The sequence below is a fragment of the Trematomus bernacchii genome, unplaced genomic scaffold, assembly GCF_902827165.1.
Source record: "Trematomus bernacchii unplaced genomic scaffold, fTreBer1.1, whole genome shotgun sequence".
Taxonomy (NCBI): domain Eukaryota; kingdom Metazoa; phylum Chordata; class Actinopteri; order Perciformes; family Nototheniidae; genus Trematomus; species Trematomus bernacchii.
Genome location: NW_022987840.1, coordinates 4577416 through 4603529, shown reverse-complemented (window position 1 = coordinate 4603529; position 26114 = coordinate 4577416). Strand labels below are relative to the sequence as shown.

At 39.4% G+C, this 26114-nt stretch overlaps 3 protein-coding genes across 5 annotated transcripts; 1 reads left to right on the top strand and 2 right to left on the bottom strand.

Annotated features, from left to right (window-relative positions):
• Positions 1 to 497: 497 nt before the first annotated feature.
• On the bottom strand, positions 498 to 9343 carry rab5ab (RAB5A, member RAS oncogene family, b). Of its 3 annotated transcripts, none has more exons than XM_034112654.1 (6): positions 9141 to 9343; positions 6819 to 7044; positions 5874 to 6025; positions 4830 to 4952; positions 4501 to 4594; positions 498 to 2252 (listed from the first exon to the last, which is right to left on the bottom strand). In XM_034112654.1, the coding sequence occupies exons 2-6, from the start codon at positions 6982 to 6984 to the stop codon at positions 2137 to 2139; spliced, it is 651 nt and encodes a 216-aa protein (XP_033968545.1). In that variant the 5' UTR covers positions 6985 to 7044; positions 9141 to 9343; the 3' UTR covers positions 498 to 2136. The 3 variants fall into 3 exon arrangements, with proteins under 3 accessions (XP_033968545.1, XP_033968544.1, XP_033968547.1); XM_034112653.1 differs by having other exon boundaries at positions 2006 to 2252; positions 9137 to 9329; XM_034112656.1 differs by having other exon boundaries at positions 2006 to 2252; positions 9161 to 9329.
• Positions 9344 to 9701: 358 nt separating this feature from the next.
• efhb (EF-hand domain family, member B) lies at positions 9702 to 18592 on the top strand. Its single transcript, XM_034112749.1, has 13 exons — positions 9702 to 9916; positions 10068 to 10127; positions 10334 to 10477; positions 13590 to 13764; positions 13941 to 14051; positions 14190 to 14319; positions 14451 to 14531; positions 14626 to 14693; positions 14826 to 14980; positions 15372 to 15579; positions 16250 to 16474; positions 17070 to 17251; positions 17602 to 18592. Exons 1-13 carry the CDS (start codon positions 9848 to 9850, stop codon positions 17746 to 17748), a joined length of 1755 nt encoding a protein of 584 aa, XP_033968640.1. The 5' UTR covers positions 9702 to 9847; the 3' UTR covers positions 17749 to 18592.
• Positions 18593 to 20262: 1670 nt separating this feature from the next.
• On the bottom strand, positions 20263 to 24493 carry si:dkey-82o10.4 (uncharacterized protein LOC797793 homolog). Its single transcript, XM_034153402.1, has 5 exons — positions 23963 to 24493; positions 23572 to 23643; positions 23185 to 23311; positions 22500 to 22644; positions 20263 to 20744 (listed from the first exon to the last, which is right to left on the bottom strand). Exons 1-5 carry the CDS (start codon positions 24371 to 24373, stop codon positions 20660 to 20662), a joined length of 840 nt encoding a protein of 279 aa, XP_034009293.1. The 5' UTR covers positions 24374 to 24493; the 3' UTR covers positions 20263 to 20659.
• Between the last annotated feature and the right edge of the window lie 1621 nt (positions 24494 to 26114).

Sequence of the window (26114 nt, the reverse complement as noted above, 5' to 3'; positions counted from 1 at the left end):
CAAGCTATATAATCTCATGCTGAAGACCACAAGTAATGGGGACAAATGTTGATTTTTTTTTTTAAATTAACCATTTAGTTACATTGCTTTACAATTAAAATGTTATATACATGTTATTTGATTGCCATATTAAAAATAAGACACATTTTCTACTCACATTACCATTAAGCCATGCTCCTTGTTGGAGAGACTTGAGATCATCTTCGTGCGGGGGAACGGCACTAAAGCCAGCAGAAGTTGAAAACATCGCTGTAGATTCAGTGGGCACGAGGAAAGGAAGCAACGCGTCCACCTTTGGGGGGACACGTTGTTTCTCTTTTTCACCCGGGTGCAAATAGACACTCCATTAAAGGAAACAGTTTATCATTTAGTTTCTTAGTCTTAAAAACACATTGAAACCAAATACTATGTGAAAGTCTAAATCTGGTATCAATATCTGCAGCATCTTTACGTCCATGTGATACCACTGACATATATGGCAAAAAGGCATACAAGAGACCTGTTTATTGAATTTATTAAGTTGTATTCAGACACTCAAAACTGATCAGCCCATCACTAGTAATGCTGTTTTACATCATTAAAATTCATTAAGCTGTAAGAGAGACCACCAGTTAGGTTAATTATGCTACCTGCTTATAGCTGTAGGTTAGCAAGTCCAATACAGTCCGTCATATAAAATCGAGGGGCAGTCATTAATTAAAACATGATCAACAATGTGCAATGCAAATATAAGTTCCTTTCAAACATGACCATGAACCATTTCTCATAAAAGTAACAATACACCGGAGAGGGATTTTGTTAATAGCACTACATATACCTAAAAAGACCACCACTGCTTAACATTTGACCATTTTTTTTTATATGGTCTAGGATGAAAATATAATAAAGAAAGAAAATAAACAAGCAGACCAATATTGAACTGTACAATTGTTCGGAATCTCTAGATTTGTTTCCTTGTGAGCTCTGCAAGCTGTGCTAAAGGAGGAAGAAAACAACATTGCACTCTATAACAAAGTTATATATAAGTATATTCTTTTCACATACTTGTGACAATGGGTAGTAGTCCAATTTTATGTTTGTGTGCTGTCTGAACTCTACTCTAAAAACACCCCCTAAGATTGAGATCACCCAGTTTGATGCAGGTTTACTACCCACCTGGACAGAGACGGAGCAGAAAGAGATTATAACATATAACTAGTTGTATATGTTCAAGTCTTTGCCACCATGGAAGTTCAACAGTCATCAAATTTCCTGTTGATTTTTCAATGTGAAAATCTAGCCTCTGTGATAGATGTGATGAACCCGCAACATGAAAACATTTGTTAAATAGCAAACCAAAAAAAAACAAAAAACATCCTGTCACACCGGCCTCATGTTGGCATTAGGTGTTGGTTCCTGATGTTACTGAACTTTCCAAAGCTCTAGGTTTTCGACAACCCGACGACTTTTGTTATGATAACCGGCAACGACACAAACCCATATTGTTAAACACATGGTTGTGCATAATAGGAAGCCAAATGTGGATCATCGCAGTTTGGGATAAATACTTTTATGTGTATGTCTTCTTATGTAACAGATGTGAGGAGGGAGCGATCCTTGATTTGAACAACAGTCCTTTCCTGGCACTGTCTCAATGCATTGATGCCTCATAACAGACAGAGAAGCCAGGCGTCTCGAGTTGGGAACAATTTGGTTTTCTTCTGATTGTGAGCATATAGGCAACATCATTCGCATCCAGTCAACCCTGTGAAATGACAAACGAGGCTACAGCTTCTCACCAGCAAATCACACTTCCACACAATCAGACGTTCAAAGGTTTCCCTCTCGCTCATTCTTCTAAATTGGGGTAAGTCTTCCAAATGAATAAAATATACAAATGTGTTTAGGCGTTGTAGTGATACATGCATCCATTATACTGATATACACTTCTTAAAAAAAGTTTAAGAAAAAAAAAAAGAACATCAAGAAAAAAAAGAAAGGTATTAGAAATGCAGCTATACAGAGTCTTTTAGCTATTCCAGGGGAGTGAGATTGACAGTCAGGTCTGACGTCAGGAAGCCGAGGAGCCCGATGTCCAGTTAGGAGGGGGAGGGGCGGCAGAGGAGTATGTGGGAAGGATGAGCAGGAAGAGCCAGGTTAGTTACTGCAGCAGGAGCGGCTGGTGGGCTGAGCCGTCTCCGTCAGGTCCACTCCTCGGTTCCGCCCGCCGCTGGCGCCGGCCGCCTGAGGCTCATTCTTGGGTAGCTTTTTCGCTGTAAGGACATAGCAACAACGTCAGTAATGACATCACCAAAGATCATCAGAAAACTACCTGTGATGACAGCAAAATTGTTTCTCAAAAGTAGCTTCACACTTAATCCTCTTTGTTGGTTAGTTAACTACAATAACATGCGTTTCACATTTTGGGTCATTACACATTCACATTGGGATGGTTAAAATTGATATTCAGTATGTTTCTGGGATGCCCAAATAAGATTGGCACCCTACTGAGTGCGGCTTTGAATAAATACTTTTAATAACAGTCTGCAATGTTCATTAAAGTTTTTCATTTGTTCAGACTATCTGTTATTTCTGTCCTACAGAAACCCACACACAACTGTGACAATTCCATCATCTGAATGATGTCATAATCATGAGATGTTAAGGAAGTTTAAGGCAACAAATGGCATCTTAAAATACAAACAATTCAGTTTTTTTTGGGGCTGAAACCATATATAAATAATTGAGCTGCAAATATGTGCTAACACCTGTGTGCATGGATTGTGAAGGGCACTACTGCAACACTGTTTCTCAGCTCAAACTACTTTAACTACACTGTGAGCTGACAGGTCTCATTTTGCGGGAAATCTTTGTGGTTTCTTTTTGCTGAAAAAAACACAGTGTTCTTCATATGCAAATTCTGCATTGGAGTTTAGGGGCTCAAGCACAGAGCACAGGGTACTTAAGACAAACTAAAGGGCCAGTTAAGCCTGCATCTGTTGTTCAAATGAGATGGCTCCACCTCATCCTTTATGTCAACAACAAAAACAACAACAACCAGGAGGTTTTCAAAAAGATTGGTAGACCAGAGGCCTGTACTACGAAGCCGGATTTTCGCTTAGCCGGCTGACTTCAGGGAAAACTCGGGCTTTCCGGTCCTACGACGCTGGTTCTCTTTTTAGCGGGCTAGATCTCCATGGTAACTTATGCTGAACGGCTAGCCTGCTCCGGAGCAGGTTAGGTTGCAGGATAAGAGATCAACTCAGTGAAAGCACCGCTGCTGACCAATCAGAGCTCAGTGTGCGGAGTTTAAAGCGATCAAGTCATATTACAGGATAAAGGAAATACAGTTTAAACTGCCGTTGCAGGAAAGACGGCCGGCCAAAATCACCGACTGTGTGAACGTGAAAATGAATAGAATATCACCTCCCATCTTCAGAGCAATCTGACTATTATAACATTAGCGTTAAGAAAGCTTACTTAAATATCTGCCACAACATAAGTAACCGGATCAAAGTAACATTACGTACAGTCTGCGGCACTGTGACGTCGATGTGTCCCATTATCATTCATATCACATCATATCACATCATAATGTATCATATATTTCCTTATCTGAGTCAGCTTCTTGAGCCGTATCTGGCCGTGCAACACTTACAGCTTATTATTTTAAGCAACACATTAAGTTGACGAAACACTCGAGTCAAATGTAATTAAAGTCAGATCCACTCGTGTCTTAGACGGGGCAGTGATATCATAAACCTGTTAATGTACGCATTCAAACACTTTTTCTTTTACCAGCTGTATTCACCTTGCAGGTGCAGCTATGTGGCTTTTATCCTGGATAAAGTGTTTAAGTCATGGATGTTTAAAGTTTAACGTCTTCATATTTGTCTAATATTATAGTTCACTTTTCATTCAGGAAGTATGACGCTGCGCTGTCAGTGCGCTTCTCCATGTTTGTGATTGGTCAAATGTTGCTAACCCCGCCCCTTTCATGTGAACGCGCACCTAACTAGATAGGACACGGCTGGCTTGAGCGATCCACTTGATAACCCGCGTCGTAGGACCGTTTAGCGAGAGCGCGTATGTTTTGGATTAGGCCAACCGGCTAACTCAAACATATCCAGGTTATGTTAAACCGGCTTCATAGTACAGGCCTCAGTTCATCTAAGTTAACATTATAAGAAATGACATTCAACACGCCAGAGTAAATATTTAACAATCATGAGCTTAATTGTAAATATGATACAGCCAGATACCTTCCATTTATCTTTGAACCTGTGAAATGGAGGCTAATAAATAAAGACTCCATGGAATTTTAACCTAGCCTTCATTATGCATAACTTGCTTTTTCATTGGTCCATTTCATGTGACAGTGATCACTGAGGCACTAACAGTACGGCAAGTAATACAGAGTTCTGCTTAATATATATATAAATATATATATATCTTATTATAATACCTGGTAAAAAATGTATTTAGATGAAATTAGGAAGTTTAGGATATGAAAACACTTACCGATGGCCATGAATATCTCATTGACGTTCATAGAGGTCTTTGCTGATGTTTCCATGAAAAGCAAGCTGTTATCATCTGCGTATGACTGTGCGTCCTATAAAGGGAAACCAACATTAAAAAGTCATTCATTAAGATAACCTTACAGTCTTTATGGTCAAAAAACTAGATGTGGAAGAAGCATGTAAGGTAGACAGGATTGGGCCGTCTTTCAAAATGTTTCATAAATAGGAATCTATCTGAATATTTTATGTTTCCCTCAACAGAAATATCTGTAAAGAAGTTATTGTTTCTGCATAAATTGTTAGTATAAATATTTAAAGAACACCAACCTGGAAGTCCAGTGCTCTCTTGTTTGCGAGATCAGCCTTGTTCCCAGCCAGAGCTATTACAATGTTTGGACTGGCTTGTCTCTGCAGCTCTTTAACCCAGTTCTTCGCCCGTACAAATGACTCCTGGCAAGCAAAACAGGGTTGTGGGGGGGGGGGGGCACTCAGTTAGTGAAAATAACAATAAGACCCATGTGATGGAAGGAAGCGGACGGGAGCCTTCCTATGAATTCTGGCTGTGCTTCTGCTAATCTTTTGATCAATTGCCCTGAAAGAAGCTTTGGACGGAATATGAAACAAAAGAAAATGTCCTCAGGTAAAATAAAAGCAGAATTGTACACAACATGGGAAGAAGGATTATATTCAGCCATGCAGAAGTTATGCAGAGCACAAAAGAAAATTAATTCAATGTACATTCCTGTATTCTGAGACCTGAAATGAAATTACTCTTTGTTCAAAGTTTTGACTTTGATCACATACGGTAACCATTATTTCTGCAACTTGACAAGAAGTGTCAGAAGGTAATTAATACATTTCTGTACTTTTGTTCTTTCATAAAAGTGAAGTTGAACAAAGTTGCTGCTGACTTTGTCACAGAGATACAATCATAGCTGACAGTAATGTTGACATTTAACTCTCATGCTATTTTTGTGACTGTCTTTCAAGTACAATTTACAAATAGAATGTCATTTTCAGATGCAATCACCATTTCTGAAACTAACAACAACTTAAAATTGACAATATATATATGGGTATATATATATGTTGGAGAGTTGTCATGTGTAACCTTTTTTAGAGTGCAGTAACTGTTGTACTTACTATGTCTATATACATTGTCTTCATAACACTATGTTGTTGGGTGAGAACTCAACTTAATTTGTCAATTTACCAAAATAAAAATGTTTGGGCTTGACTGCTATTAAGAAAATGTAGGATGAGACCATCTCTATCTTTTCATCAGTCACAACAATGTTGGTCCAGCTCTAGTTAGTGAAAGCATCACTGGTAAAAACAACCACATGACAGATAACAAGGCACCTGACTCACCTCATTTGTGATATCATACACCACAATGGCTGCCTGGGCACCTCTGTAGTACATAGGAGCCAGACTGTGGTAGCGCTCCTGACCAGCTGTGTCCCAGATTTCAAACTTGACTGTTGTGTCGTCCAAACATACCGTCTGAGTCAGGAAGGCAGCTGCAGGGGCACAAAGCAGAGGAACCAATGACAAATGGTAATGTAGCTACTGAGCTATACAAAAGTTAAAATGTAAAACCAATGCTGGAGGCACACACAGGCAGATTATATGGTTGACTAAATCCATATTTGGAAAACCGGGCACTAGTGATTTCAAACATGTTTTATACTGATAATCCAAAATCTGGATGTGAGCTGGAGCATAAAGTATGGTGGGATTCAATCGAAACACATTTTTAAATTTGTATTTACTCTGGGATGACTAATTGACAGCAAAACAGCCTGCACGCTTTCATCAAATGTATATATGCTGGTGTGGGAATCGTACCAATGACCTTTGGGTCACAAACCTGGAATTTGTTTTAACCTTTCAATATCCAGTAAGCAGCATGTTTGCCAAAAGGCAATAAGTGTTCGATTCTGAAGATAATAACTGGCTGCTTTAATCTGACGTAGATTCCTGGAAATACCAGGAACTAGATATGGAGATTGAAGAATTCAAATATTCCTGTTGGCCATTTTCACAGTTACAATTCAATATCCCCTTTTATCTTTTGAATGCTGCTTTGGTCTTTATGTAATGTGATGTGACATTTTTCACCATTCCTGTCAGTTATATTTCCTATATGCCAACACCACAAATGCACATTTTGTAATCTATTTATTGATATGTTTATACCCTTTTAAAAATGATATAGATTATAATTTCTCATTTCACTGTGACTTGTGTGTGATCTCTGAATACAATTTTTCACAGGTAAAATCCAAAACATGACCATATCAAGGTACATACCTCCGATTGTGCTCTCTTGGAATTCATGAAACTGTCCCTTGACGAAACGAAGCACGAGACTCGACTTCCCCACGGCCGACTCCCCTAAAAGCACAAGTTTGAACTGGCAGATCTTGTTGCCTGCATTTGGCCCATTGGGTCGCGTAGCTCCGCCTCTACTTGCCATGTCAGACTGCCCTGTCTCTTCCTCGGGACGCTAACACACTGAGAAAAGTGTAGAAAATACCTGCGCAGGAAAGAGGAAAAAAACAAACAAAGTGTCAATGGAATATGTTTGGTTCAAATTAAAATGTACACCTTTTTTTTTTAAATAAGCAACATTTTAATGTCTTCAACTATGAATCAGAATGACATTAAGCACACTGATGATGTGTGTGCAAAGGGGATCAAACCCGCAATCTCTAACAAGTAAGTTATACAACCCAAGTTGCCCCTTTTAGCCTTAAATCATCAGATTAGTTGTTTCTCTTTGGGTTAATGAGCTTTAAACAGAGGCTTTAGCAAGGAAGCATAAAAACGGTACAAACAAAACCTATATTAACAACTCGGTGTTATGTAACAAAAAACATTTCCATTTGGCTTGATGGAGAAATTCTGCTGCTTAACTTTCTATATTTCTTACAAAGTAGAACAATCTTGTCCAGGTGTGCAGCTCATTAATGACCTATATCAATTCCCAAATCGCAAAGTGAGAAACCCCAAAAAAGTTTCTCTATAAAAATTACTAATGCGGCATACCTGGTTTATGCTGTGATCGTTATTTTTTTTTATACTGGTGAACTATACTTTAAGTCAGAGCCCTTTTCAAATTCAAAATAGATTATACCATACTTTAAGTAGCATTTAATGACAAGAAATGTAGTGTTATTATTGTTGGTGTACATGATTTAAGAAATTGTAGAATAAAAAGATAACCATCTTTTGGAAACTACAACAATTATGTATGGGGTAGAATTGGAAACATGTCAATGTCATGTTTACGCTGGGGTTTTAATAGAACCTCTTAGAATTAGCAGATAGGGCTGTGCGATTATGGCAAAAATCATAATCACGATTATTTTGGTCAATAATTGATATCACGATTATTAAATACGATTATTAATTGACTTTGAAAACATCCCTTTATTGAACTTTTAAATACAAATAATAATTTGAACAGTATCTTTTTAACTGTTACAAAAATAAATAAAATAGATGATACATTTATATCTACATTTAAATAAATAATATCAAAATAATAAATACCAATAAACAAGATCAACAAATATTTTGGAGCGCACTTCAACAAGCTACTAAACATATATAAATATGATAAATACAAACAAATTTGATCAAATATGTTGAAGTGCACAAGTTGCCAAAGTTTCTCACCTGTACCAAGTGAACAAAAAGTTGACCGACTGGTGTTACTGCAACAACAAACCACTAACAACTCCTGCTTGTAGCTTTAAGCAATATGAGGCAGACTGTCACAAAGGAGATTAGAATCACACGGGTATGAGCACATATGTGGGAAAACGTTGCAGGGTTAGGAAACCGTTTTAAATCTTCCGGTCTGTACATATAAGGTGTATAACAACATCAACCATGTTAACCAGGCAACAACATATTCTCTCTGTAACTTATACATTTCCCTTTACAACCAACCAAGTAAACACAGAGCATCAGTCCAAAAATAATAACTATCAACTCGTTGAAATCGCATTACGACACACAGTTAACCACAAATAACCTGTTATGTTGTTGTTGACTGGCTCGCATTAGCAATTAACAACTGCTAGCCGTAGCAGCATAGCTACCTAACGTTAGCAAGTTAAACATGTCAAAACCAATCAATTCCTATAAGAAAGTATACCTTTGCCAATGTAACGCTTGTTTCAATCTGGGCAGTATCGTTATCACCAAGATCAAAGATACTCGATTTGACATCCCACTCAACATAACATTGTAGAATGGCAAAACACAGATGATGCAGTTTTGGGTGTGTACAGCTAGTGACAGCTAGCTAGCCTTAGCTGCATGACGTTAAACAAGTGAACTCCCTCATCAATCAGTGGACAACATAGAGCCGCTTATGTTAGTTATATGATATCACACGTAGGTAATCTTAACATGACAACTGATTCCGATTGAGTAGCCGTAAAACGTTAAATTACTATGCTAACTAGCTTGGCCCTTCCAGTGTTTGCTAGCTAACGTTAGCTAGCCAGATAATAGACATGGGCTGGCTAACACAGTGAACGTTGTTTAGCAGTGGCCGGGAGGAGCCCTCCGGATAGCCATTAGCTAGCTAGCTAACGCTAATATTAGCTACTCACCTACCAAAACAGGAAGCTATTTACTGTGAATGGTGTCTTCAGGACAATCTTCGTGGCACTTTAGTGTCTGTTCACAGTGTTTCGATGACCCAGACAGCTACCGTATCGTTAGATTTCATAAGGCTCCGCGATGTCCCTCTCCCACTTCTTTCAACTTCCCTTTTCGCATTGTACGAAGGATGATGACAGATCGTATGACTGGAATTGACAATCCGCCTACGTAATGCTACGACGGACCAATAATATGTTAGGATTTTTTCCCAATTTACTGGTATGTGCTTTTCCAAAAAAGTACAACACAGAAAATAAAAGATGATGAAGACTTGCAGAGGAGTTATTTGCTGAGAGAAACATCAACTCCTAGGTTTAAAAATAGCATCTGTCCAGAAATACCAAAACGCTTTTTCCTATTCGTGATTAATCGAGTATCAATTGACATCAAGTCATACAAATGTCTTATTATTAAAAATGTTTGTATTTACACAAAAGTTATTTTAAACTAACGTTACCCTTTATCAGTGTTTTGAATTGAATTGTCTGGTGTTGCTTAGTAACGCCAAAACAGGTGCACTAGTCCTCAGTGCCTGACTGCAGAATTTGGGGTAACGTTAACTTGCTTAGCTAGTAAGTTGAATAAAGTTTGGTTCTAGGTCGAGAAGGAAAAATAATACAATTTAATCGGTTGCTGCTGGATGTAAATTAAAGTGAAACATGACTGACGGAAATACCTCTCACCAACCGAAATATAACGTCACAGACACATGTCCAAACATACCGACGGTAAGTCGATTTTAAGATGCTAGCTAATTTTGCGTTAGCTTACTCCTGTGATAAATGTAAACGTGCGCAGTTTTTTTAAGTAGCTAACTTAAACTTTGCTTTGGTTGTTCCTGTACACTGACTACTATATATTTGTTCCTTTTGAAACCAGGCCGGGAAACTTATACCTGAAGGAGACAGGGCTAAATCCTGCTTGCAAGAAGCGACAAGGGTACGTTTTATTTTTGGGTTTGCATTTGTGTGTTTAGCATTTCCCCTGTGGTGGTATAAGCATGGACTGTATGGGGTGCAACGTTTGCGTTTTGGCACAATTGAAGATATGAAAATAGTAAGGTAAGGTGGCAAACAGATTTTTTATATTTTGAATTTACATCTGCACTTTGTCTAATATGCCATGTCAACATTTTTCCTTTCCAGCCCCCTACCCCACCAGTGGTAAGGAAGTTCCGCAGCAGCACCCATCCAGAACCAGGAGCTGTCAGAGTGCACCAAGGAAAGGCAAATGATCCAGATGTTGCCAGTACCCTTGTTCATGGCATCAGCACCAAAACTTCCCTCACTGTAAGTACCACACACAAGCAAACTCACTTTTTATTGGGTAAAAGTGGCAAAAAGAAGGGTTTTTATCATAGATTGTATATAAAGGTTTTTACTTTTCACCCAACATTTGGTGGGCTGTTTAGGTCAATAGCCCTCAAAACTAACAGTGTGTTATTACTTAATGCCTCATTCAAAGTCTGTAAAATACAAAAAAAAAGTAGCTTATGGATCAAGTTAGGAAAAGAAGATCACTGTCAGTTTTACTGTTCAGTATTTATTTTGGCACAAGCTGACTTTACATAAAGTTCAGATCTATGGGCTCAGAACAGTCTCATAATACACACATGCACACAGAAGGATTCACACTTGTATTTCATGATCCGCAAAATGATTCACACTTGTATTTCCGGATCCACACTTGTGTTTTTCAATGCACACACAAATGTGTTCCGTTTCATATACATGTAAATAAAATCCAAAAAAAAAAGTTTTACATATGTATTTTTGATCCTCACATATTTGTTTTCCGTTTAAAACCTCTGCACCTACAAACACAAACCGCTTTCTGTGCATGGATCGCTGTGCATTCGTGTGTGGGTTTTTTGAGACTCCCCTGACGGTCACCCGATTCGTACTTGTAATTTTTTCTATCTATAGCCAATCAGATGTCTCCTCAATTCTAAGCCAATCACATGAGCGCGCCCCCACGAGGGTAGATTTCTTGCGTTCATGTCACTTCATATACGCATTTTGCGTAGTCCGGAGCAGGGTTTTCCGCACACAGAATTTAATTTTACCGGACAAATTTGAAATTTACCGGTCATGTTTCAATAATAAGAATAATAAGAATTGTGTAGCAGCGTTTCCGTTAGGTAATTACCGGACTATGACCGGATAATAACACGGGAGTAAGGATCATCTCTTTTCCTCTCTCCCTCCCTCTCTCCTGACAGCCCGTCAGTTTCTCATGCAGCTCGCTAAAACTTTACTCGCGTTTATGTCCATATCGATCAGATCCAGCTCTCCTGATCGGCCTTTATAGAGAGCACCGATCAAACTATTAAGAGTGAATATCGGCCGATAATGACCGGCGGGGCTCCCCCCGTTGACAGTTCACTGTCTAGCACTGGCTTCGTAGTGCACTGATCGATTAGGCTAAGCTAACCTGTAGCTGCTCCCTCCACACTCACAACAACTTCATACAGACATACTGTAAATAAAGCAGCTGTATTCGCCATACAGGAAACACACATTTAAAACAGTTTTGCCTGCCGTTTTTGTGTACACAAGCATTCATTAATGGTTCGGAAAGTGGCACTGTACCTTAATAATATAAAGGCTTGTATTTGCGTGCATTTCCTGCTCGGAAAGTGGCAATGTACTGAGAGTGGAGGTGTCCTGTCAGCTCCGGACAGCGCAAAATGCGTACATGAAGCGCTACGTCATGAACGCAAGAAATCTACCCTCGTGGGGGCGCGCTCATGTGATTGGCTTAGAATTGAGGAGACATCTGATTGGCTATAGATGGAACAAATTACAAGTACGAATCGGGTGACCGTCAGGGGAGTCTCAAAAAACTAGAGATGGCAAATCCGGATCCTTTTACGGACTCAGGGTCTTCTGAGTCAGTCATTGAAGAGATCCGGATCATACGAGTCATTTGAGTCATATGAGTCAGCATCACCAAGACCGTAGAAATCCTATCGGTGAAACCGAAAAGTTGATGCATTTCACGAGCATATTATTATTCCATATATTTTGAATATATATATATATAATATCTGCATGTATATTTTCTATTTCGACATGTATATTTTATATTTTATTTTATTTTTCTTTCTATTCTTGTATATTTTGTAGTTTTGTTTTATTGTAAAATGCCTTTTATGCTGCTGTAACAACAATTTCCCAATTTGGGATCAATAAAGTACTATCTATCTATCTATCTATTAAACTGACGTTATATTAACCTCCGCTACACAGTGTATTTTGCTTTAATAAAAAATGTTGATCACAAAAAAAAGGGTTATTTTGCGATTTGGCAAATCTGAGTCTGCTGTTCCAGAGATCCAGCAGACTCGTCCTCATGCACGAGTCTGCTGGATCTCTGGATCTGCTGCTATATACGGCTCCGAGTCCGCACGAGTCTGCTCTGCTGTGTGTTGCAGAACAGTGAGTCAGGATTTGCGAATCTGAGTCTGCTGTTGACTCGTGCATGACGACGAGTCTGCTGGATCTCTGGATCTGCTGCTATATGGCTACGGCTCCGAGTCCGCACGAGTCTGATCCGCTGTGTGTTGCAGCGAGTCAGGATTTGCGAATCTGCGAATCTGCGAGTCTGCTGTTGACTCGTGCATAATATAGCGCGGGAGCCGGGTGCTGGAGGAGGGGCTATGCTCGTGCACATGACGAGTATGGATCGCTGGATCTGCTATGCTATTACGGTTAGGAGCCGTCGGCTCCTCTGAGTCCCCACGAGTCTGCAGGAAGTTTCACTGATCCGCGTCCCCTCCCCTGAGCCAAACGATCACTTCTGGCAGCTATCCTGTATACTTGCTAAAGGGTAGGTAGATGGACTGGGGTACGTTGTAATGTGATTTTACATGTTATAAAGAGAGTAGCGAGTGACGCAATTTATAGTTTTAATTTGTACGTCACACCAAGTGTGGGACTCAAGGACTCGGGTTAATGGAGAGGGGAGACTCGTCACGACCAGCTCATTTCTAGGATCCGGGTTAATGATCCGGATGAATCAGGACTCGCCCATCTCTACAAAAAACCCACACACGAATGCACAGCGATCCATGCACAGAAAGCGGTTTGTGTTTGCAGGTGCAGCGGTTTTAAACGGAAAACAAATATGTGAGGATCAAAAATACATATGTAAAACTTTTTTCTGTATTTGGATTTTATTTATATGAAACGGAACACATTTGTGTGTGCATTGAAAAATACAAGTGTGGATCCGGAAATACAAGTGTGAATCCTTTTGCGGATCATGAAATACAAGTGTGAATCCTTTTGCGGATCATGAAATACAAGTGTGAATCCTTCTGTGTGCATGTGTGTATTATGAGACTGTTCTGAGCCCATACAGATCTAACTTTCTTTTTTTTCTACCTGATTCCAACAGGGCAGAAGTGTGCTTAATCCTCCTCAAAAGACCATGTTCCAGCAGAAATTACAAGAGCTCAGTGAAGCAGCGTACACCTCCAGTAAAGCTCCAGTAGGCAGGTCACATGATCAGCATGTTGGACTTCCCCCCTGGACTACCGACAAAACTACATATGGTGCGAAAACAATTAGAGGTATGTGAATCAACCGGACTATATTTTAATTGTCTGTTAACTGCAAAAGTCAACCTTGTTCTTGCGTTACTATTTCTATTAAATGACCAGATTTAATTAGTTTTATGAATAATTATAGTTAGAGTGGGAAGGATGAGTCTTCTTTTTTTTTATGTCTTACATCACTTTGTTCCCAGGGTTGGATGTGCATGAGATTATTAACCCTTCGAAAACAGCAGAGGAGTTGGAGAGGGAAGCTCAGGAGGGACATGAGTCTTACATTCGTAGCCACAACGCCTATTTTGTTGGTAAGATGAAAGGAAAAACAATAGTTAGGTGCATAAGGCCTTTATTGTCACTACCTAAATTAAAACTATTTGTGCATTTTGTTGCTGATTTTGAAATGTGATGTCTGCCTGTCACAATAAAATTACAATTCTCTCCAGGTGAGAGGATTGATAGAAAGTATGACATGGGTCACTACAGTAAAGACAGCAGGTTTGGGATCCTCACACCTCATTTCACTGACGGACGTACTATTGGCAAAACTCTCCACTGGCTGGGGGAGACTAAGAAGTAAGTACTGAAATAAGTGGGTACAGATGTTTTGTGGATGATTTCCATGATACTAGCTATTGATTCGTTACATACCTAACTTAAAGAAAATTAATTGTACCTGACCTTGCATTTATGTTATTGTGCCATAGGTTTTACAATCCAAAGCCTGTGTGGAAGAGATCTGGAAACAGGGAAATGATGCTGCCACAAACTGGCAAAACTAAGAATTTGTAAGTTTCTGTCTCACTACTATTGACCAATTTGTTGACTATCCTTTACTAACTAATGTTGAACTTTATCCTCGCTGTAAAACTATATTTTCAGGAGAGGAATTACCTTAAATCTTCCACCAGATCACACCTTTGGAAATCTCTCGAAGCCTGATGAATTTGGTAGAGTCTATGAATCTTTCCTGGGTTATATATTTGAAAACCAGCAGATGTAGTGTTTCCTGAAGAACAATTCATAAACTGGAGCTTTTGTGTTAAAGTCAACAAATAACATTTTGCCTGCTTCATGCACAGATGTTGGAGCTCTGCTCCACTCCACAGAGCCAGATGAATACATTAGAGACCGAGACGGACAGCGCAGCCTGGTCAGCGCAGTGCAACACTACCTGAAGAAAGTCAATTTCCAAAACTTCCCCTCCCTGCTGCAAGCGTTCAGACATTATGACAAGGTATGATTTCATACTTCTGACCATTCAACTTATCACATTTAGAGCAACTTAAAAAAATACAGTGACACTGTTAAAGGTGTACAAATTCGACAAAGCATAATTTCTCAAACAGAGTCTTTTAATATCAAAGAGTTATCAATTTAATTACGAAAATCACAGGTGTTATAATTAATTAAAATGTTTCACTTAGGCCTTTGGCAGTGAATATTGCTGCCATTGGTTACACCTCAGTTTGACGTGTCAAAATGTCTCTGGTTTGAGTTAAGGCCAGGGATATGACCCTGTTGTTTGGACACGTGATAAAGTAACAATGCTACTACCTATCTTATCTTGGTCTCACTCTTGTCAAACATCCTGTAGTTGTAGCCTTTTCGTTCATGTACTTCTCCAGGCAGGCAAGGGAATGATTGACAAAGAGGACCTGCAGGCAGTGTGCCATCAGTTCCAGCTACATGTGAGCAGACAGGTTCTGGATGCCCTCATGGACTACTGCGACACAGACAAGGACGGACTAATCAACTTCCTGGAGTTTTCCAACTTCCTCAACTGGAAGGACAAGATGCCCATCAACCGTCGAGAGCAATGCATTATCACAAATGGTCAGTAAAATGCACTGTAATGTATAGATGTATTTACTAAGATGCTATCCAGTCAAGGTAGCCTACAAAATATCCTTTCCTAGAACCGCTCTGCTTCACCTGAACATTTTACTGCAATAATTTCCCATGCACAGTTCTAAGGCACTGAATTAAAAAAGCAGTTAGGATATTTCAGACTACAAAAACTATAACGTGAGAATGTGGAAGTAAAATACTTATAAACCTAAGTTTTCAAGTCATAGAAGTAAAAGTGAACCAGTTAGGCTATCAGTATTTTGAATAAGGATGCGATGCGAGGTGCAATGATTAGCACTGCCACCTCTCAGAATGAGGGTTTCAGATTCAAAACTGCTAGCTGGCTTGGGCCCTTCTCTGTGTGTTCTCCTTGTATTGGCGTGGGTTTCCTCTGGGTTCTCCAGATTCCTCCCACAATTTAAAGACATGCAGCTCAGGTTAATTGTTGATTCTAAATTTTCCGTAGGTGTAAATATGAGTGTGTATGTTATCTGTCTCACCCCTCCTTCGCCCAATGTCTGCTGGGATTGGCTCCAGCCCCCATGCAACCCTGAATAGGATAAGCGGTTACAGTTAATGGATTAATGGATGATGCAGAGGTTACATGTGGAGGCTCATTTTCTAAATCGTTTCCTATTTAATTTGTCTCCCGCAGAGTGTCAGACCAGCACCCTTCCAGCTGACATGGAGAGGAAGCCTTTGTCAGAGTCGGAACAGCTTCCTGCCTCGCAGGCCCTCGTTAAGCCTGAGGACCTGGAGCCCTTTAAGCCAGGCTGCTCACTGAAGACCCTCAGGACCCTCAGGAGACCCAAGGCCGCCCCAGACCACTTCATGACCTCCTCCAACCTTATCGGGTCTGTCAGGGATCCATGCACATCAAGTAAGTCAGAAATAGAGATGTGTGGTGAACGATAGCTAGAGGAGCTTACGCATTATCACACAGTGCTACATGTGGGATGTGGACTGAAGAAAATAAAAGACAAAATGGCTGTAGTAACTAACAGTATAATGCTAACAGTATTTGAGTCTATTGATACCCAGCAGGTGAGAATTGTGGATAACAACAAAACATATTCGAGATCAAAATGTGCTTAGTATAGATGAGGTGAAACAACCAAGAACTGCAATAAGCAGATTCTCTCCCTTACATGCAGATATTTTCAACAAGCATGACCCAATTGAATTTGCATTTGTGTAGGACATAAATATTGTAAGTTAACTTATTAAATGTATTCTTGTATGTAAAGTCTCACCACATTATATCGTCGTACTGTCTAATAACAGTCATACTCATATTAACTTGAAATTGCTTAAGTGTTTTCTGGTGCACTCATGCATTCATTTTATTGCTAAAAATACTTGTTTGATGACATTTGTATTAATATGCAACGGTTTTACAAGCGCAAAAATGTACTTATTCATATTTTCCCATATCCTCATAAACCATGCTCATCATGTGGTCTCTCTTTACAAAGATAGCCGCACCTATGGGGTCCCGTCTGTGCGAGCCGACCTTCCAGCGCCACGCATAAAGAGAGTCAGTGACACCAACAACTACGGTGATTCATCCACAGCTGGAGATCTTCTGCATCCATCAGTCCATGCCCTTCAGGGTGTTCACGAGAAACACTTCTTCTTACCTCGCACCAAGAAGGAGGTAGGCACTATACTGTACTTAAAAATAAACTGTGAGTAAAGCGTGTGATGGACTCCAAGGAGAAGCCCCAATGCAATCCATGTCGTGGCAAATTGCTTTTTCTAGGCCTACAAAAGCAAAAAATAAAATAAATAATTATAGTGTTATTAATATGTGATTGTGGTTCAATGGTTTATACTAAGATTGGTCATTATTAATCTCCAGTTGCTGCAGTGTAGTTATATAATCTAAAATGACAATGGAAAAACAAAAATACATAAATCTTTCAGGTATAACTTGTACTGTATATATAATTTCTTTAGTAAAATAAAAGGTTTTTAATGGCAATTCTCTCATCCCCCTCGTCACAGATTGCAGAGATCTTCAGGAATGTGGGTGTTGATGTGTCCGAGGAGACGTTCGAGGAAGCCTGGAAGCTGGCTTCTATGAAGCATCAGGACGGGGAGGTTTGTGTTGAGGTTTTCCGTAACACACTCAAGGAAATAAAAGCAATATAATACTCTAGCTTACCAGCAGTCTTTCCTCATCGCTAACATGTGTTTGATGCAGTTTAACATACAGCTTTCAGTCAATAATGCATCATTGAGCATATTCTACACCCATAAATAAACGTATACCCATCAGGAATATGGGTGGGTTTTAATCTTAAGTACAAATCATTCTAATAACAATAAGGTTCATATTTTCAACCCCAAAAAATTACACTGTAATGATGATTAAAGTTAAAAGTCCACTCCTGGTTTTGAAATCACAGATTGTGTTGAAGTCTTAGTCTTTACTTGTTTGATTTAAACTGTCTTTGTTTCGGCCTGAATTGTAGTAGCGGTTTCCTGTCAAAATACATTAAAAAGATTCAAACACATGACACTGTATGGCATAAAAAAGTTCTTGTAATGTAAACACACCAATGCTTAAGAAACAATCTAATCAAAAATATTTAGCCTTGAAGTGTTTTTAATTTATTTTTGATTTAATTGCATCTTGCTTCATAGCAAATCAACAAGGCATTTTTCTGGCTGTCCAAGAATTCACAAGTCATCTCACAAAGTATTTAATAACATTACAAATTCAGAGATAAACATGTCAGCAAACAAAATAAATGTTTTTCCTATTACATGTCTGTTTATTGAAAATCAGTGTCTCAATTAAAGTGACAAATAGAATTTCATGCAAAGAAACGTCTCATTTGTCATGTCAACATTTCATCTTTTCTTAGTTGGAAGTAAAAAAAGGCATTATTTTGTTGGTATACCTAAGCTGCTGTGACACGGTGGTAATCTTTCATTCATTGCTCTGGACTTAACAATAGATACTGAGTAAATAATGAGAGGTAGGTTATCATTCTTTTCTATCAGAGTATTAGTTTCAATTTTCTGGCATATTCTGTCTTGTTAATTATTAATCAACCATAAAATGTGAGTCTGATAGAGATAGCACAATTAATTGATGGCGTCTTGGAGCTGAGACACGTGCAGACATTCAAACAGACACACACACACTTTCAAAGAGATACAAGGAATTGTTTGCAATCTGTTTCGCTAACCAGATTAATGAATCAGGTTGGCAGGCAGCCTAGACTGATGCACATGTCTGAAGATTACAAAACAGTCAAATAACTAATAAAAAAACCATTAGCTTTTTGTATATTCATCACTTGTTTTTGTTTTCTCGTTAATTTCCATTAAACTGAGTGATGCACAGGCGAGGTAAATTGTTTAATGTGCTCTCACCATATCCATGAGCATATTGACATGTGTTAAGCTAACCGCACTCATTTAATCTCATTATGACTCTGGGAGATGCTCCACTGGAACCAAAAAACCCCCACGCAAACTTCCACAGACCACATATTACTATGCAGGAGAATTAGAATAATCCTCTGCGTATTTCATTATGCATGAATTAACAGCCGCTAATGACAGAATCCTCTCTGTTTGTCAGATATGTTGTCAACATAAATAATATTGCAGCAAGCTTTAACAAAATGGGATGACACGCAGCATTCACAAACCTGTCAGACGTGATGGTTTTGACAATTGACATATTTCTGGCAATGGCCGTGGGCCCAGACACAGGCTGCCTTTGAGTTATTTCAACTGGTGGGGAATTTTCTGGGAGAATTTGTCACTCTTGCTTGCAGCGATGCAGTACAACAATTTAACTTGGTGTATGTTTTGATCTCTTATCGATCCTTAAAGGAGTCGCTGGAACAGTCAACAGGCTCGCCAAAAAACATGTACCAGGAGTCAGACATACGCCTCCTCCTGTTTTCTATGCAAATGGTATCATTTAGTTAACCGGTGCTTATTAACACAACGTATCACATCACTAATGTATTACATTTTAATTAAGTTTACATAACATGTACCATAATATGTTCTCTGTAACATACACTAGCAGCTAACATAATACCCCTAACTTTCTGAAAGTCCATAACCTTCAAGGCATTTCACGGCCCTTTTATTTTATTTGTTGCTGTACAGCGTTGTAATCATTTAAGTTTTGACGAAATCCTATACGGTAGCTTTGCATGTTGTGTGTGGTACCGCATGTAACTTTATTTGAAATATTATATAATGCAAAGTGTGGTGCTGTTTGTCACTTATTAAATACTCATAACCCAGGGGGAGTTTACATAGTGAAACATAAGATATAGACCAGTTTCACACCCCAATAGTTGTTGTACACTTGCTTAGTTTACCAGTGTAGATAAGCTCTCACAAGTTGAATTGTGACTTGTGGTCAAGGCATTACTCCTGTGTAAAATAAAGGGTGAATGGTCTGGTGTAAAAAGTGGAGTGGAAAACGTGTTCTCAGTTGTCATGGAGATGTCTCAGTTGTGATCATGTGACCACATTAAGTATTTAGCTTGAGTCATGTAACAACAGGTTCTTGTATAGTAAATGGTCACTTCTGTCACATGACCAAAGTCCCAAACTTAATTTAGGTCATGTGGAAACTCTATTCACGGAGGAAGGCTGAGCAATGTGGGAAAAAAAGTGTTACATGGACCTGGAGTAAGGCTTTTATTTATTTGGCAATACATTCAAAAGCAATTTCTTCGACCAAACGCATTTAAAAGCCCAGGAAAATCATCCATCCCGTCATATACTGTTTAAAAACTGCAGCTGATTTATGGAGTTGTATAGAAGTCCAAGGACTATGACCTTTCATTTTTTCTTATTGTTGTAAATCACTTGAGGTGGGCATTAAAGGCATCTGAAGGTCTGAGGACGATGTTCAAGTAGTAAGGTGGACTCATCTGTACAGTTTGGAGGTCTTCAGCTTCACTGTAACGGCCCTGGGTCCCGTGATCCTGATTCACAGTTCTTCAATCTGCTGCTAGATACATTCAGCCATCACTTCTTCCCTGATAACTGACAAATGTCCTTGCCACTTTAATTTACATCACTCCGCCAGTTTCCAGTGCCAATGCCAAATGGTTGTGACCTTCCAGTCAGGATCGGCTCTCTTTGTCAGCTCTCGTTTGAATCTGGAAGTAAAGGGGAAGACATGTTTAACATGATCTCTGATCACTGACTGGTTAAAATCAGATACTGGAAATTCAGAAGAGCATCCTAAACTCAGTGTAAACAGTACTGAAGTAATACACAGATTTACACAACTACTCCGTTTAGACCAACTGTTTCGAATACTCAACGTTTCCCAAAGCATTTTGAAGCCAATCATCGCCAACATTTTAATAAGAGTACAGATTACTAGCACATGGCACTTGTTTACAACTTCTGGACCTCATTAACATTAACAAAATGAGGGGGAAATACTATAATTGTTTCAAAATAGTCCCTGAATCATAACAAAGCATACAAACGGCAGGTCTTTAAACCATCTAAGTTTCAACTCAAACTAAGTTCTAGTCTCACCTAGAAACAATGAGGTAAGGATCCTGAAAATAGCTTCCTTATCCTGCCGAACGGTCTGTTTGCTAGCCTCTGGGATAACATTTGAAGTGTAACAGGCTTTCTCAGAGGGGATTTCAAGACCTGAAACAGTAGGAAAGAGAATCTGGCTAACTAGATAGGTGGGCATTAGGTAGAATAGCTACACTATGTGGTCCAGCAACTAACAGGATTACTGATGGAAATGGAAAGAGGCTTTGACTGAAATTATTTCGCTTTTCTGCTACTCTGGCGAATCATATCAGTGGTTCTTTAGACTAGAAGTAGAACAACTAAAGTAATGCAGAAACAGAATAGTAAAATGTTCACAAGTTGTTACTTTTTGCCCATGGCTTCATCAAGACATGACAGCAATTTTTAGTAAAGAGCCACAATAATGCTTGCATGATATTTGGCACCTTGGGTGAGAGACGTAGCAGTGGCACTTTATTGAGTTTATTAAACATCAAGGAGTGTTTTTGTTCTCTCGTTGTATAAGATCCTATTTCCCAATGTCAGACAATGCTCAAGCATGGAAAAAGACAAGACATTGTGACAGGACTTTTGTTTGCTCACATGCGGTATGTGTAGCATTTTGCTGGATATTTAGAATCTAATTGATTCAGTTGGTTGAATAGAAAAAAAAAGAGGGACACAGCTGGTCTGATTTATTATTGTGCTTGTTCGAGATTTACTTTTTTGGACCTCCTTTCCTTAGTTGAGCTTCACAGACGGCCTGGGTGTCTGTTAATATTTGGACAGTATGCCATGATGCCTCACTGTGAACTTACAGAAGTATTACAGTGAATACAGATAGGATCATAGGATTACCTCTGGCCTGGCTTTTATTTACTTTTCTTCCCATCAGTGCTTCTATGAATATTTTTCTTTCTTTAAAGTGTCTTGGCAGCATTTCTCCAGTGAAATAAATATGTCACTTTCACTCTTTCCCCAAGTGAGGCAATACATATTAGATAAGACTCTCATCCACCCACACATGACACTTTGGAACATTTCTCCAAAATGATCCTTTCTACATATATATGAACAATATTTACTTCGCTACCATCAGCTCTGTGGCTCTGTTACCCACCCAACAAAAACAGACAAGCCATATGGAAGGCTTGCAGGTAACTTTGAGGGCTTGCCAACATATAATTAAGTCTCTAAGTAAATATTTGTACTTTTTTTAAGTTGTGAGAGATTTGGCACCCAACATCTGAGCAAATTATTGATCTAAAAGAGTTGGCATGAAATAGATTTGAACATGTCAAAGCTGAATGACGGGAGATTTGATTGCAAGTAATACTTATATGGGCGTCTGTGCAGACGATAAGCTGAGCGCTTACTCATAGACTGCTGTCACTATTCTCTTCTGTGGTACGCCATCTTCACTAGAGGACACTTTGAAGATCTTTGTACTCTCGGGGTCATCCGGGCCTTCATATGTTGACATGTGCCAAAACCTCATGACGATGAAGCAGTATGTTCTACCTGTAGGAAACAGAGACCAGACAGCAGATCACTTTGCAATACAGATGGTAGGAAACACATCCCCTTAAAGGCATATCAAGTATTTCAAGCAGTATACTTCACGATCACACCTGAAAACTGGCATTTATGTCCACAATTTCTACAGTCAACCCTCTGATAGTTTTTTTTTTTTTTTTTTAAACGAGCAAACTTTAGTAATGCAATCTGAATGGGTGCAAGAAGGTTCATACAAGCATAGTGTGAAACAAAATGGATAACACTGTTGAAAACAAATGACAAAAAGAGGTTGAACTGAATAGAGAATGATGCTCCCGGTCTGAAACTTAGATCATGAGTCCATGACACCATCCTTGAAAGGAAAGCATAGACAGTTTTATTACTTTTTGATGAATAGAAATATAGTCTGACTTGGCAGTAGAGCAGTTCAAGGCCACACTGATGGAATACATATTGCAACTCAGGTGTCCTGAAGTCACTTTTGTCATTCAGTGTTCTCAACCTGTGTGTGTAACGTAGGAACACTGATCGCACCAAACTCACCATCTTCATCAAGAACCACGGACACGTCTTCCGGGATCATAAATATAATGTCATCCATTGCGATGGCTAGCTTCTGTCTCTGAGCATCAGTGAGAGACTTGCACCTCGTTTTCACATGATCTATTGTCTGAAATGACAATAGATCATAAAAAAAGAAAAAGAACAATGGGTATGATTAATCCACAATCACAAACTTGATTGTTGGACTCTTTGTGATGGATTTTGACCTACATGTATGAAGGCTATATTATTCTATACTGTACTTTCCATTGTACATGGGTTGTTTTTACAACATCATTTGATTATATGTTCAGTTAGTATGTGTGTCCATGTACAGTATGTGCATCATTTGTTACCTCCATGTACAGTATGTGCATCATTTGTTACCTCATTTGACACAATTCCCACTAGCGTGTGGTAGCTGCCCCTGGACATCATGTCGGAGACGTGGACCAAAGCCTGGGATGGGTGAGGAACAACAAGGTGACTCATGTCATAGTTATTTTAATGCAATCATGTACTGCAGTACTGCAAGTTGAAAGGCTTGTATTTGTCTTTACTGTAGCTCGGTTATAGTTGGAAGACAACATATGTCTACTTGTCAAACTTTTTTTTATTTCATTTTTCCTTATCTGCAGATGGAGTTTGTCCAGATGCAATTTAATTATAGAGGTTTTAATTTCAATTTCTCAATTTGTATTATTTTATTTAGACCTGAAGAATCAATGTTTATACTGGTGCAGTATTAGGAAGTAGAAGACCTACCATCAGTAGTTACCTGCTTTACTCCACTTTCGAACTCCTCAGAGTCTACGTCTAAGTCAAATTGCAGATAGATGAGACACATAACAACTTTGCACCGGATCCATGTGATCGGGTCCGGGCTGCCGACCACGGAGACACCGGGGTGACCGGCGGGGCTCCCCTGCGGCCAGTCGGCTCCCTGTGAGCTGAACGGTCGGTGTGACTGTCCGGCGAACACGAACCTCCGCCTAGACAGTCTCCGGACTGGTGCTGCGAGCATCCCGGTGAAAGGATGCTGTGGACAGACACACACCCCCGCCCACTGCCCGTGCTCTACCGGCCTCTCGCTGCAGGTCAGGCTCTTCTTCCAGGCGCAGACCCCGAGAGAGCGCGCCGCGAGGCCGCCGAGCTCCCGACAAGCCGCGAGGCTGCTGATCCGCTGCATCACAGCGAGGAGCAGGCAGCGTTACCGGCGGGCTTTAACCACGGACCGGGGCTGATACAGCCTTCATCGCCATAGGTTGCTACGGTCACCTTATGCAACTCACCCCATGCTTTACCCATAATCCTTCTCGTCTTCACCGCTTTTGCACATATAACTGCTGCCTTCAGGTACTGTTGGAAATGCAGAAACTATATTATATTATATTTTTCTGTTCCACCTACACTTATCAGAATGACAGTAGTGTTTCTTTCTTTGACTTTTTCCGCTTATATTTTGTAATATTTAGTTAATTTTTATATATATTTTATTTTATATTGACTTACACACTTTTGCTGCTCATTGTCATGCAGGGTGCAAGATTAACTTTTTTTGAACAGGCCAATGTCTAGTGAATGATAACATTCTACCAGCCACTCATTAGATTACCATTGCTTTTTTGGCTGGTGAGTGAAGCAACTCTAGCTACTTGCATATTGTACCTACATTTGTGATAATTGTGTTCACTCTTGTCATGCTATACCACCATTTATCAATCATTTTATTTTATTTTTTTCAGGGACAATGAATATTGATGAACATCATTGTCTATGTGCCAGTAGGAGGAAAAAGGCTACATTTCTACTATTGTCCCTTACCCTTATGTTGAACTGGCCATTAAATATAAAATAAAACACACAACGTATACAATTAAAATGAAAGGAAGCAAAACATGAACATCTGAACAGGATGAAAAGCTTAAAGGAGTAAGCCAAGCATCATGCGAAGAAGGGCATGTAGAAAGCAGGCAATTATTACAAATCAATGTTAAGCCGACAATCAGCACCAACAGTTATTTCCTTCGGGATAGTACAAAAGTTCTTGATTGAAAAAATCTAAATTAGGGGAGGGCAGAAAATGGAAGTATGGAGGCCTAATGTTGAAATGCACATTAGGTATTTTACATTATGCAAGCAAACACAGATATGTTTAGTATGCGGGGGCTGTCAGCTCTGACAGGATGACTCATGCTACAACATATGACTAACCAATGACAACAAAGCCATGCAAAACATTTGTAAAGCACATAGACTAACTACATACTCATACCTTACTTTATGTGCTCACTTGTTTGCAGTTAAATCAGTTACACAATTCATGTGTAGTCTCTGTTCATTCTGCTGCAGCATAAAATGAAGTCAAACAAAAGCCTTCAAAGGACAATATTTGTTCTGATTAAGTCTTTCTCTCTTTATGATTGAGTACGTCGAAACTTACGAGGAGCATTTTAAAGCAGCAAAGTGCCTTTCCTTTCAGAGTCCACTAGAGGGAGATGCATATCTATTTATCTGTCTTTTGGTCGTGTGTCTGTGCATTGTTATATTAAAAAAAGAATATAGGAAAAAAGCAAATGATAGTGTACACACAACAAACACACAGTCACAGAAGCAGTTGTTCCTAAGGGCGAGCAGTTGCCGCATAGTCTTTGTTTTCTGCACAGGTGCCCAAAATGATTGTGCAAAAATGTGAAATTTGATCATCAGACCAAAACATCATTAGTTCCCCGCTGTTCTCGGTGATTACAGGTCAGCGTCGCTCTCTCCCTCGTCAGCGCGCGCTCGCACGCACAAGGCAGACACCTGCACGCGGCGCCGCCCACCTGAAGTTTTCCCAACTAATTTTATTTATCAATAATTAGCAGCGCAGCATTTGGTTAGTTGAAATTGCGCTCAGACACAGGAACCTTTCCGGGATGTATCATAGT

Excerpts from the sequence above, each read along its gene's own strand:
- rab5ab (XM_034112654.1), bottom strand. The coding sequence starts at position 6,984 with ATGGCAAGTAGAGGCGGAGCTACGCGACCCAATGGGCCAAATGCAGGC. Across the intron at positions 4,953-5,873 it reads TGTATGATATCACAAATGAG|GAGTCATTTGTACGGGCGAA; the intron begins GTGAGTCAGGTG and ends TTTGCTTGCCAG. Across the intron at positions 2,253-4,500 it reads TGAGATATTCATGGCCATCG|CGAAAAAGCTACCCAAGAAT; the intron begins GTAAGTGTTTTC and ends ATGTCCTTACAG.
- efhb (XM_034112749.1), top strand. The coding sequence starts at position 9,848 with ATGACTGACGGAAATACCTCTCACCAACCGAAATATAACGTCACAGAC. Across the intron at positions 10,478-13,589 it reads GCACCAAAACTTCCCTCACT|GGCAGAAGTGTGCTTAATCC; the intron begins GTAAGTACCACA and ends TGATTCCAACAG. Across the intron at positions 14,981-15,371 it reads CGTTCAGACATTATGACAAG|GCAGGCAAGGGAATGATTGA; the intron begins GTATGATTTCAT and ends GTACTTCTCCAG.
- si:dkey-82o10.4 (XM_034153402.1), bottom strand. The coding sequence starts at position 24,373 with ATGCAGCGGATCAGCAGCCTCGCGGCTTGTCGGGAGCTCGGCGGCCTC. Across the intron at positions 23,644-23,962 it reads TCGAAAGTGGAGTAAAGCAG|GCTTTGGTCCACGTCTCCGA; the intron begins GTAACTACTGAT and ends CACCCATCCCAG. Across the intron at positions 20,745-22,499 it reads ATAGTGACAGCAGTCTATGA|ATTCAAACGAGAGCTGACAA; the intron begins GTAAGCGCTCAG and ends CTTTACTTCCAG.